General features: G+C 34.4%; 2 protein-coding genes across 2 annotated transcripts; one reads left to right on the forward strand and one right to left on the reverse strand.

Moving 5' to 3' along the window:
* The first annotated feature begins 685 nt into the window (after window positions 1–685).
* PFD1 (PREFOLDIN 1) lies at window positions 686–2,931 on the forward strand. The gene is made up of 6 exons (XM_089613325.1): window positions 686–867; window positions 958–1,011; window positions 1,102–1,207; window positions 1,321–1,327; window positions 1,492–1,576; window positions 2,489–2,931. The coding sequence occupies exons 1-6, from the start codon at window positions 844–846 to the stop codon at window positions 2,600–2,602; spliced, it is 390 nt and encodes a 129-aa protein (XP_089469451.1). The 5' UTR covers window positions 686–843; the 3' UTR covers window positions 2,603–2,931.
* Window positions 2,932–3,518: 587 nt separating this feature from the next.
* On the reverse strand, window positions 3,519–9,704 carry LOC149407388 (cycloartenol Synthase-like). Its single transcript, XM_089613308.1, has 18 exons — window positions 9,331–9,704; window positions 8,344–8,529; window positions 8,157–8,246; window positions 7,876–8,070; window positions 7,485–7,569; window positions 7,230–7,396; window positions 6,709–6,897; window positions 6,417–6,530; window positions 5,956–6,078; window positions 5,746–5,868; window positions 5,544–5,642; window positions 5,245–5,301; window positions 4,882–4,928; window positions 4,653–4,796; window positions 4,379–4,556; window positions 4,203–4,283; window positions 4,028–4,111; window positions 3,519–3,946 (listed from the first exon to the last, which is right to left on the reverse strand). Exons 1-18 carry the CDS (start codon window positions 9,523–9,525, stop codon window positions 3,833–3,835), a joined length of 2,271 nt encoding a protein of 756 aa, XP_089469434.1. The 5' UTR covers window positions 9,526–9,704; the 3' UTR covers window positions 3,519–3,832.
* Window positions 9,705–13,206: the final 3,502 nt, after the last annotated feature.

Raw genomic sequence — 13,206 nt, forward strand, 5'->3', positions numbered from 1 at the left:
TATGGACTGAAACGGTTTTTTTTTTTTTTTTTTCTGAAATTGGATCAAAAGTCTAATTTTAGATATTTTTGAACTAGTGAATTTAGTCATGATATTTTAATAATTTGAGATCTACAAAATGAAATTTCTCCCTACAAATAATAATAATTGTAGGCATATAAGTCTAAAAATATAATTTGACTAATTTTGATCAAAAGTATAAAGTTGCTATTAGTTAATGTCATTTTTTTATTTTATTTAAATAAATTGGTTAAATGATATTTTTATCCCTTTTGGAAGTTAAAAATACGAGTTGTTAGTTTTTATTTATTAACCAAACTATGTTTAAAATATAATTTATCGTGTTTCAAAAAAGTGTATATAGCTACAGTAGTTTACTTGAAATTAAAATATTATCGCCATTTTGAATAATAATTATTCAATAATAAATTTTAAATGTTTATTATTTTGTTATGATATTAATATTACTTCTATGACAAAAAATAAAAATAAAATTAAAAAAAATTACTACCAACACTTGAAATTCTACTAAAAAAAATTATTGAAATTCTATTTGCATGTAGAAATGTGATGTTTTTTTTTTTTGTCATTAAATTTGAAAGAAAGAAAAAAAAAAAAAAACAAAAAACAAAAAAACATGTAGACTTTCGTTCGTGTAAGCTATGAATATTTGTACTCGACCCGACCCGACCCGACTATGTCGATGATTTTGAAGGGTTTGTGAGTTGTGATGTGGTTGGGACTGAGTCGGATCCGAGTCTGAATCGAACAACTCATTCTCCTTCGACCCAAGAGCGACGCGAGACGAGAGAGAGAGAAGAGAAGCTCAAGGACAGAGTTTCAATGGCGGACGAAGCTAACAGAACCGTAAGCAAATCAAAGAGAATTCATTTCAGCATAACATCCACTCCCTTCTTTCTAACTAAGCTAGGGTTTTCGACGTGATGTGACCGACAGGCTTTCATGGAGATTCAAGGTCGGATGGTCGAAATCACGAGCAAGCTCAAACAGGTATTCAACAGTTAGCTAATTAATTTGACTGAAATTCGACGCATATATGATCAGATACGAGTGCTGATTGATAATCTTACCTCGAAACAGGTTCAGAATCAGATGCGGAACAAAGAAGCTGAAAAGAAGCGAGCTTATTTAACATTGGAGGAGCTTCGTCACTTGTCTGACGACACCAATACCTTCAAATCCGTTGGTATTTTTTTATACACGCACATTCTCATATATGTATCTGAGTACATTATCATTACTAAGATTTAAGGTATTTGTGTATTCATTTGCGTTTTTGTTTTAATTTTTTTTTTTCAGGGAGAACGTGAGTACTGTTCTGATTCTGAATCACAAATGTTATCAATTTAAGTAACTGGTTAAGATATTTTAATTCTGTTTATGAGCGTGGTGCCGTTTCTTGGCCGATGTCGGAAAAAAAGAGAAGAAGGTTGGAATAAAAGTTAGGATGTTGGTTTGGGGTTAAAACAGGTTTGTGTTGGAGCCCAAGTCGGTGTTGATGACCGAAAAGGAACAGAAGCTCAAAGATAGTGATGCAGCTATTGCCTCGTTACAGGTAATTTCATATCTTGTTAGGAATCCCAGGTAGAAAGCAGAATGAATGTAAATTTACTTAGATTTATAGGTCCATATGGAACTCCGAAAATGCGAGGGAAAATGAAATTATGAGGAAAAATGAAAACCGAATGGAATAAAAGGAAAAGTCAAAATTCTATGCTAGTGGGAAAGAAGAGGGAAAATTGAAAAAATTGACACAAAAGTGATTCTCACATGTATAAATTTGGCTAGATTTCATTTTTCACTAAATTGTTCATATAAAATACAATCCGCTCATAGTTAATACATGTTCTCTCTTATATTCCCTCATACTTTACTCTCTCTTCTACGTCCCTTCATCCAAATGACACAAGGAAAATAGGAGGGATTCCATTTTACTTTCCCTCCTACTTTCTAAGTTCCAAACAGACCCATAATGTCACGAGTTACTCTTCTAACTGCCAATTGGTTTCTAGATAGAACTTCATGATAATATATGTGGTATCAGAGCCTAACAAAGTCCAAGCAGATATATTTTTTTATAACCGTGGTGTCGTGGTTAGACTCGAGTAAACTCCACGAGGCCCTGATATTATCGACTAGGAGACTACCCCAGTAACACCAATTGTTGAGTTCGGGGAATCCAAACTGGGGACTGACAAGGTCCCAAGAATCACCCTTACCACTACACCAACTCTTTGGGGTTCCAATTATTGGGATTCGGCCCAAAATGAGTGGTGTTGAGAACCCCACTTTTAAAATGAATGAGAATTAACCTAAATTTATAAAATCATGGGTTACTCATCTCATTGACAATTAGTTTCAAAATAGAGCTCCATAATTATTCGCACTTATTTTAATTAATTATTGTTATGATCGAGGGGACATCGATGATTTGACGGTGGTTGTAATGTTTAAATGTTTTGGGCAGAGCTCAAAGGAGTATTTGGAGAAGCAAATGGCGGAAGTGGAGAGCAATCTGAGGGAGTTGTTGAACCAAGATCCTGCGCTTGCTCGTCAGATCATGTCCATGTCAGTCATGTGATTCATCTCTCTCTCTCTCTCTCTCACGTGTGTGTGGTTTTTCTCCGCTTCTGTCTAAGCTCGGTTCGTTGCTTTTTCAATCGGGAACTTGCCTTATTGCTCTTTCAATTTATAAAACCGCATAGTTCAGGGTTTGTTTGTGTATCGCTGTGAATCGAGCAAAGTTCTTGAAAAAGGCTTTAATATGTTCATTGTAGATGAGCTCTCAGTTCCCATATTGATGTAGTTGCTGGAGGGAAAAAGAAGGATTGAACCGTTTTGTTGACGTTACAGAACTTACTCTACTTTAGTAAGAAAGCAAAAAGGGCATATCTTAGTTTTTCTTGATTCTTCCTGTGAGCCATGAATTTACAAGTCTTTGTCAACGTTTGAAATATAGTCAATAGCAGGTTGAAATCTACCACGGTAAAAAATCAGCTATGATGGTATCTAAGCAGTATATAACTGATATTTCATTTTGCGCAATATGCATTTTAATTTATTACTATATATATAATATATAATGATACGCTCGTCGATATTATTTAAATCTTGTTTTAAGTCGATTACTGATGATAAAATGGTATTATTTGAATATCGATAAATATTATTTTTTTAGAATATTCATCGCTATATTTGTCAGTAGTCAAAATATCAGTAAATTCTAATTGATAAAGTAAGTATCTACATGTCAACTATGAAATTTTCTGTACTCGTTGTAAGGCGGTATTCAAGTAAAAGTAGAGTATTGGCAGCGGTATTAGTATTTCAATCCTCGGTTCTTGTAGCATTAAACCATTGCCAATTGATTCAAGTTTGTGTACAATTGACAATATGAAGTAAATTGCAGATGCCATCAGCATTTTCATTACCAGTATTAGTCCATACGTATCAAGCTAAAAAGAAAAATGTTCATTGTGATAAACAAACCCACGACGTTTGAACTTTTGACTTCATAGAAAAGCCTAGATATTATTGATCATGTCAAAGCCTGACGAAGAGCTTCTGGAAATGTAACTTTCTACATCATTATTTTAAATAGCTGAATACACGCGACACTTAGCAGGGTTTATTAGCCTTCCAATTAATGTTGTAATAATATCAGGTTACATAGAGAACCAAAAAACTCAATGCATAACAAGAATACATTAAGCTTTAGAATTGGTCCACATAACTTAAGGAAATATGACAGACAGGTTCGGAAGAGGTATTTCCGAACGTTTATTAGAGACTTTCCCCGGGGAGGAAAATGTCACGGGGCTCGCAAAACCCGGCATCTGTATTCTCCCAAAGCCCAGATGGGGAATATGTTTCGGTACGCCGCATATGTGATCATACAATTTTTATTGAACACTCCCATGATTTCCTGCCATTTATCGATTTCATTAGAGACAGCCTTTTTTACTTTTTTTCTGCTCGAGAAAAACAGTGTAATAATCAAAAATACCTGCTGAGGAAAATCTCCATCTTCCATTTGGGAATTTATCAAATATCTTGCGGCTCGGTGCAACGGTGCTGGGTCTCTCTCGGCCTGAAATCAAGATACAACGAACTCAGGAAATTTTGCTGTGACCTATAAAATTTTGTTATAAAATTTCCGTTGACGACGAACTTGCTCATACCTGCCCAGCATCAATCAGAGCCAGCATTGCCCACCCCGTGTTCACTACATGTGACCTATCACCCTCGAGATTCGAGTACACCTGTATAAAAAAAAACAATGCAAAAGCCTTGTGAGTTTGGTCGAAAAACACTCCTCGAGAATTTCTTTTTTACAAAAAGAAATGAATCAAATGACCTTGTTTTGGCATGAAAGATAGCTCTCTCCCCAGCCACCAGAGGCAACCTGCTTCGATAGAAGAAAGTCGCAAGCTTTACGGATGGCAGAGCAGTTTTCGTAGGTCTTCCCAGCAGCTACCAACCCTTTTACCCCAAACCATGTGCCGTAAGTGAAACAAACGCCCCACGAGCCGTACCTGCTCAGTCCATCAAACTGTAAATGCTACACAAGAGTAATCGGAAGAGCCAATGTGTATATAGAGAAACTAGAATGAAACAAGCAGAGGACAAACCAGGAGCCATCTGATCCTTGGATATCTTCGATGAATGATGTGGCTTTCTTGATAGAGTTTTCTATTTCTTCCCGTCGGTGTTTCGGGTACAATTTCCTAAACGACACCAAAGCTTGAATGGCAGCCGAGGTGCATTCGACATAACTGAAAAACACAGCATATAGTTAGTAGGGCAAAGGTATAGAAAAACTAAGAATTTTGGAATAGCCCAATGATTTCGGAGTCTCACGGATAATCAATAACAATGTCACCGAAAGTTTCAGCTGGGTTGATCATCTGGAAATAAGAACGAAGCAATAAGAGAGAGTAACGCTTCCATTATCTGTGTAATTTACTATCAAGCAGTTACATGAACTAAAAGAATTCATGCAGCAGATAAGATAACTAGAGCAATCTTTGGGTGCTTGTACACATTAATTATGTTATTATTCGACAACTCATCCTATACATGTCTTCCTAGATACAGAACAGCCTGTCTAGAGCGCTAGACTAACATTCTTAGCTTAGGTACTCCAGAACTTAACAGCGTGCAGTTAATAAGAATAACAAATTATTTAAAAATAAATAAAAAAAAAAGCTTTAAACAGAGTACCTCCAACCAGGCATAGGATCTTGTGAGTTCGTATGTGGCTAAGCCGCCACCTGCATTCTGCAAATGTTTAATTTAAAATTCAATGAGTACAGATGTAAACTGAAATATAGCTCGAGTGACAAGCTGTTTCGTATCATAATATGGCTACGCTTATGTGTCAATGTCAGGCTCAAATCTCAGAGGTTTGACAGTTCATGTTATCTCCCTAGAACCTAGTATTAAGAGTTTTTGGGGTTCCAAATAAAAATAACAAAAACAAAGAATCAATAACCGAAGAAAGATATCTAGATCCACCGTACCTGTAATGAGAGTATGACATTCACAGCATCAAAATACCGTTCTGCCGCTATTGGTTCGCCTACAACATCTGATGGAAGTTTTGATAACAGCATAGCAGCCTGTGAATCCCAAAAAAAATTTATATATATAAAAAGTAACTATATCACGAGCCATCAAATAAGTTAATTAAGGGTTGTATATAGTAATGTATAATATAATTACTTTGAATCCTTCTGCTGTACAATCAGAGATGGGCCATCCGTGATCACCTGAGGAGAAAGGCCAAGCCCCCTTCGAGATGTGGCGATAGTATTCATCGAGATTGCCAGAGCAGTCTTCCATAACCTTTATAGAAAGTTCAATATAGCATTTTGTTGATGGGCATTGAAAGTAGTTATAGGGAACCGTTTTTTATTCATAAACGAGATATACCTGGGATTTTTTAATGTATGAATGCGCATTCCTCAGAGTTGTACTATATTCTTCAGTAAGGTTGGTCGAAAGAATTGCTTGAACAGCAAAAGAAGTGTCCCATAGCTGACTTCCATTATAGCCCTACAAAGGTCATTTTGATGAGAAATATAGTTCACCAGCAACAAATGTCTACAATCTATTTTCACTATCTTAGTTCACAAAGTAATTTGAGTACCATGTCATCTTAGAAGTCTTCATCAATATCTTTTTTATATACCAAAGCACCAACACTGTTCTACTTCTAAGCAACTATAATTTATATTCTATGTTCTTCAACAGAGACAGAGTGTTTTAGTATCACGTAGTTATAAGTTACGGAACTAATGAAGCTACAAGAAAAGTTGTCATGAAAAGTTTTTATTAAATGGCTAATGCTTAAAAACCAGGCATCATTAGCAGAAAAGGAATATAATAGAAACCTGCATTTTCATGCCATCTTCAGCAACCCATAAATAATCTTGTACTCTTGGAAGATGCAACTTGAAAGCCTCCGAGTTTTCATCTTCAACCCAGCAGCAAAGCATATTTAAAACCTGAGTGATGTTATGACTCCAAACTGTCAGTTGAAATAAGTAGAAGCAAATAATGTTGTTCTATTGGTCTCCTTCTCTAATTTATTTTGTCATGCATAGTTCATTATGATGCTTGAACATTTGCCAAAACAGCGGAAGAAAACCAAAGAAAAAAAATATGTTAGAGACGTTAACATACCTTATTAACGGGCCCAATGCAAATATAACGAGTGTTCTCGTCTTCATAGTGTATGTGTTCCATAGCTTTACGGAGAGCCTTTTCTCTCAACTTTTTTCCAGGCCAATGCATTAAAACTGGTTCAACTGCCTTATGAAGAGTTGTCCAAAGAATATCTTGAACCAGAGGATGTGGGTAGTACAGGTCTTCCTGTAAAAGTAAAGGGGTTATCAGGAACCAAATCAGTAGCTTATAATTTCCACAGTTCTCTTTGATTCAAATCCAATAATTTTTTGGATGTATAATAGCTATGCTAGCAAGGAGATACTAATGGTTCCAAGTATAGATTCAATATATTGAACAACAGGTACTAGAACTTGAAAATAGAACTTTAGGTTCTAAAATTTTATGAACAATACTTGATCAAATTTCTTCCTGATGTCGTCCTTAGTATACCAGCTCAAAGGACATACACAAGGGTATAAACACTAAAGCCCTAGTAAAAAGCTTGGTTTTAATCAGAAAGCAAGAATCTGGCATACCTTTGCACACAGATTCCGTGCTTCATTCCAGTCAATTAAATGATAGGGGGTACTGAAAATCTCCATCCTCAGAGACTTGACTAATTGTGTGATTTTACCTACAAACCTCTTCCCATATAAGTAAGACATTGGTAGATACACCATCCTACAATGACACCACATCCTTCCTGAAAACCCACAAATAAATTGGTTATTACTGGTATTAAAATTAAAACATTTACAAATTAAGTGTTTGTTATAGGATTTAAAAGGAACCTGGATGAACAGGAAGAATATAAGGAAGAAGCCAGATCTCAGGAGGTAACGGATTGTTGCCAGACCAATCAAACACGCCAAGAACCTATCGTCAAACATGAACAAGAAACCTTTAAAACACTGCAGAAAAACGCAAATTTGAAAGATTCCCAGTTAAACACTGTTTAAAGACTGGGCTTGCCTTTTTTCTGCAAGTAATGTATTCTTGCAACCCATTCCACGGTGTTTTTTTTTTTTTCATGCTACTAATGACATCAATAGTTTTTTTTTTTTTTACCAAAAATAAAAACTGCGGAAAAATGATACAAGAATTAGCAGCATTATGTTTTTATTTAAACAGCGAGAATGGCATTTAGGCCACAAACAAATAGATAGTGGTAAAGTTCTCAACTGATAACCACATTTTCCCCCATGACGTGATTGCAGTGGCACTACCATGGTCAAGAATCCACTTACGGCCTTGCTCCATTGCCCCTTCTCCGTCATTAGCTTCCTCACCGAGCAATCTCAGAGTTACATAGGTCAGAACCGAACCAAACATGGTGCTCGGTCCCTCAATGTGCAAACCCCAACCACCATCTTTGTTCTGTAATTACATGAGCGTGTTAACAACATTTAAAGGAACTTTATAATAGGAACCAAAATATCACGAAGAGGGAAAATTGTTCTTGCCTGATGATTGTAAAGATAACGGCACATCTCCTTTTTATGCTCGTCAGATAATGCTGCATTGAGTGATCCGGTGATATATAAAGTAATTATCTGAGTCCAAAGGACAAAACAAGGGCACAGTTTCATTAATTTTGTCGATTATATCATATTCTATTATGGGAAAGTAATTTGAGAACAAAATTGGTACCAAGCCAGGCATAAGAAACATAGGGCCACCATAGTCACCAGGCCAATGGCCATCGTGAGCTTGGAGTGTGGAATAGAAAGATATAGCTCTCCGTAAAGTGGTTGTGACATCCTCATTTGTAACATCTTCTCCGTCTTTCACTTTGACTTGTGGTAATATTTCCCCACACGGATTCTCCTTCGCAAACTGCAGGTTTCCATTTTATATTTTTTTGAAATCCCAATGAACAACAAAAAGTAAGTTAATTAAGATAGTTTCATATATATAAAAAAAAAATATTGTTATATTTGACACAAAAAAATATAAACAAGGCTCTACATTTCTAATATATAGTAAAGATAAATGAACTTGAATGGGATGGTAATGATAGTTAATTCAGATGTATAAATATGACGTGAACACCAGTGAGGCAGTACAAGTCAAACGGGTATTGGAGAGTATGCTTTACACAATCAGTTCACTTATACTTAAGATGAACACCCAAACTCTCATCCCATGAAAAGAATAAGAAACTACTGCAAATCACAATTCCGTTCCGTCCCCGGTTTTTACAAATTGTTGTGTGAATTTCTTTTTCCACAAGAGTTGTGACAAAGCACAGCATCACACAGATTCTCATTTAAAAGAAACAATTTCAATTCTCGGGATCTAATTAAAAATCGGTCAATCAGTTCATTAAGACAGTAATACCCAATATATATATAAAAAAAAATTTCCTTGACTTTTGAGGAGAGCTGAGCCCGGTTGATTGACCACATTAGATCATCGTTCAATAAATTATTCAGATAAAGATATTTATGACGCAAGTTGAGTTAACCAAATTAGATTATCGTACTATAAACAAGTCAGAGGCGATTTAAAAAGAGTTGAAAACCCGACATAAACAAGCTCATTTAAATAATTTAAGCGAAGAGCAATTCAGAAATGGCGAATCATACTGCAAAAGGACAGTACAGTGCTCACACACAGAGTCTCGTATAAATCTACCTGAAGTCGCATGAGCAGATCGGAGCTGTGTTTCTTCTCGAACCTCGACGCAGTGAATGACTGACGAGCCTTCTCGACATCGTCGGTAGATCCGACGTGGTTCCGATCGAACTCCCAGATTTGCCGGCCGACGTGGTCATTGACGCTTCGCAGCCAGGGGTTCGATCCTCCCTCGGCGATCCTGAGCTTCCACATTGCCGATCCGCTGCGGGGAGTGAGTGAGTGCTTGGTGATAATGGATAATTCCGAGCTTTTTAGACCAGCATTAATGGCGGTTCGTGGAAGGAAACGTTGAGCGGAAATACCGAGGCCTTTTTAAACGCCCGGTGTTTGGGTTGTGGGAATAGTGGGATGAATGAAAGAATAGCAGACAGATAATGGAAGCTTTTTATTAATGCAAACCAGATTTGACTTGTAAACTAAAACTTCAGATCCTGTCCACGTCATCGGATCATGTCATATAGCTAATATATATATATATATATATATATATATATATATATATATATATTAAGGATCCGCGGTGGAATATATTGGTAAAAATAAAAAATAAAAAATTTACTCATATTACAAGAAAATTCAACTGAAAATCCAAAAATCTTCGAAAAGAAGATTAAAAACGCAATAACACTAGCAACAATAAATAACTGTAAGTTATTAATATTCTAAAACTAATAAATTTTTCTACCTTCATCTGTTGTAGATTGCTTATATTGTTCCACTCAAATCCAAGTAAAAGAAAATTACTTATCATTGATAAATTCATATATAAAAAATGAAAATAAAAATCACTCTGAAGTCTGAACAAATATCAAGGATACAAAAAATAGATCTAAACCTGGATGATTGAAACGTAAAACAAAAACAAGGAAAAAAAAAAAACTCGCCATTAAAGTCAAGGTCGATGATCGTTGGAAAATTTTGGATTCATATTAATAGGGACAGTGACGCTCTGAGCTTTAGAAACGGCCACTAAAAATAAAGAATTTTCCGTTGACGACACACTGGGCGAAAATCAAGGGAGGCGTGAAAAAAAAAACATTTTCTAATTCAATAGCCAGATTTGTTTTTAATCTTACGGTGCATTGTCATTTATATTATAAAATTAGGGGCAAATTACAAATAACAAGTTTTAAACTTTAACATAGAAGACTGAAATCAGATAGTAGGTGTTCACCTATAAAATGATGAATTGTCATTTGAAATCATGCAATGTAATACTCTTATTTTTCTAACTAGTACCATTCATCAACGAGCAATTCAATAGTATAGTCAAGTAGTTAGGAACTGAAAACATAAATTATCATATACAAATAACTAGGAGAATAGCCAAACTTGAACGTTTGGCATTGCTAAATAGCCAACGTTTCGTAAATCTTAGATAAATACCCGCTGCCTTTTATTTATAAGCGCTGCTTTACAAGAATACCCATACATATCATTTCTGCCCAAACATTGGTTATTTAAATGAATTTGATAAATCGTCTCTCTTAACACGTTTCAGTCAACTAAATAATTAGTTTGTAAATTTAAACACATAACACAATTTAAATTTAAATGAATGACTCACAAAAATATTCAAATAAAAACGTAAAGTAAATGTGTTAACATCTGTTAATATGTGTCAATAATTGTAAATATTATGTAAATATCTGTAACTACGTATAAATGTAAACTACGATTTAAAGAACACAATAACAGAAAAATCACTATTGCGTATATTTTGGGTATTGATATGCTATCAGGAATCTACGAAATAATGTAGAAATAACCGCTTTCTATATTTTTTGAAATATAAGAGTGAGAAGTTAAAATTCAAATTTTTTTTTAAAAAATTTACTTAAATAAATTGTTGAATTAATTATCAAAATTTAAATGAAAATTCGGAAATTAAAAGGATGGACAAACCTGGAAAGTATAAACTTTTATGACAGGGCCACGTCATCTTCGTGGTTATTTACTTAAGATTTACGAAACGTTGGCTATTTAGTAATGTCAAACGTTTAAATTAGCTATTTTTAATTTAGCAAAATAGCAAAGTTAAACGTTGGGAATTGCTAAATAGCCAAGGTTTGGTAAATATTAAGTAAATAGCCAATTTTATATATTTACAAACGTAAATATTAAGTAAATAGCTACTGCCATATTAAGCCACGTCATCATTTATGGTTATTTACCTAATATTTACCAAACCTTGGCTATTTAGCAAAATCAAACGTTTAAGTCGGCTATTTAGCAAAATAGCCAACTCAAACCTTTAAAATTGCTAAATAGCCAAGGTTTTGTAAATACTAAGTAAATAGCCAGATATCATTTAATACACTCCTAAATTTACAAAAACGCCCAAATGATTCCCGCCCATAGTCACAGCAGTTGACTTAAAAAAAACGTGATTCCGAGATTTGAGGGGAGTAATAACTGCATATTTAAAACCGATCAACTCACAACCTCTTAATCACACGGCAATTAAGGAAAAAAAAAAGATTTCTCCCAAAAAAAAAAAATTTTAACTTGCGTCACTTTCTCCGACGAACTGCATCCATCTTCTTCGACTACCGATTTCGGCTTGGGAATCTCAAACATGTATGCATGTGTAATTTATTACGATTGTAACTCGTTTTTACTAATGTTCAACATCGATTTACACATTAAAACATGGAAAAGTGTTTTTTTAGGAATCGGTTATGAAATAAGATGGTATTGCTTATTCTTCTTCCTCTGTGTAATGAATCAATGGATTTTTGTTCATTTATCCGAAAAATTTCACAGGTTTGGGTATGATGTCTAAAACTTGATGTGTTATATCTAGATCTTGTTGAGTAGTGTATTGATTCTGTTTTAATGTGTGTTAGTGTATGAGTAATACCATTGTAAATGTGTTTGAAGAATTCGTGTCTTTGGATATTAGAAGGAAATATGAATGACATATTTTGCAGTAAATATGTGTAAATGTCAGACAGACCCAGATTATTTGTAAGTCATTATTTACACATAATACCATTGTAAATGAGTTTAAAATTGGTGTTTTTGGATTTAGAAGGATGTCGGTCAAACAAACAATCATGCTCATAGCCGCCACAGGAACATCTTTTATGTGCGTTATAACAGCATGTAAATATACGTAAATAACAGCATGTAAATATACTGCATTATAACAGTATGTAAATATACGTAAATACATTAATAAACTGGGATGAACCTGGCGTGAAAGAGAGATATAACAACGTTTGAAATATATGTGCGTTAGAAACAAGAAATTTAAATAATAAAACGAGACAAGATAAATCATGCAGTAAATATAAGAAAATAATATAATAGGAAACAAATAAATTGCCAAGGTTCAACGTCCAAATTAGTTCCTAAAATAAAGAGAATCATTAAGTTGACTAAATCATGTTCACACTTATATAAGGAATTTAAATTAAAAAAAACCGGGAAGTTATATAATCAGAAATTTCATAAACATTCGAAATTCAAACGCAACAGGGGTAAATTTGGAAATGAAAAAACATATTATTGGGCCACGTCATCCGAGTGACTATTTACTTAGTATTTACAAAACCTTGGCTATATAGTAAATCATAAGGTTTGATTTGGCTATTTTGCTAATTTACCCTTTTTTTAATGGACCCATTAATATATTAGAAGACACTGAATAAATTTGAAAAATGTGGATGTAATTTCACCCAAATAAAAAGTGAAGCTATTATTATGCAAAAATCTAAGATATTAGTGTATTTCTTTGCACAATTAAAAGTTGATGATATCATCTGGTAGAAAAAGAGAAATCGAATGTATTAAGCATCCATTGAAATATCAACTACAAAGAAACCGACACGGTTTAAAAATAAATTACGTCTCTCTCGTCTCTCTCTG

This window comes from Urtica dioica, chromosome 1 (genome assembly GCF_054948205.1).
Source record: "Urtica dioica subsp. dioica isolate 48M chromosome 1, U.dioica_male_clone48M_v1_H2, whole genome shotgun sequence".
NCBI lineage: Eukaryota > Viridiplantae > Streptophyta > Magnoliopsida > Rosales > Urticaceae > Urtica > Urtica dioica.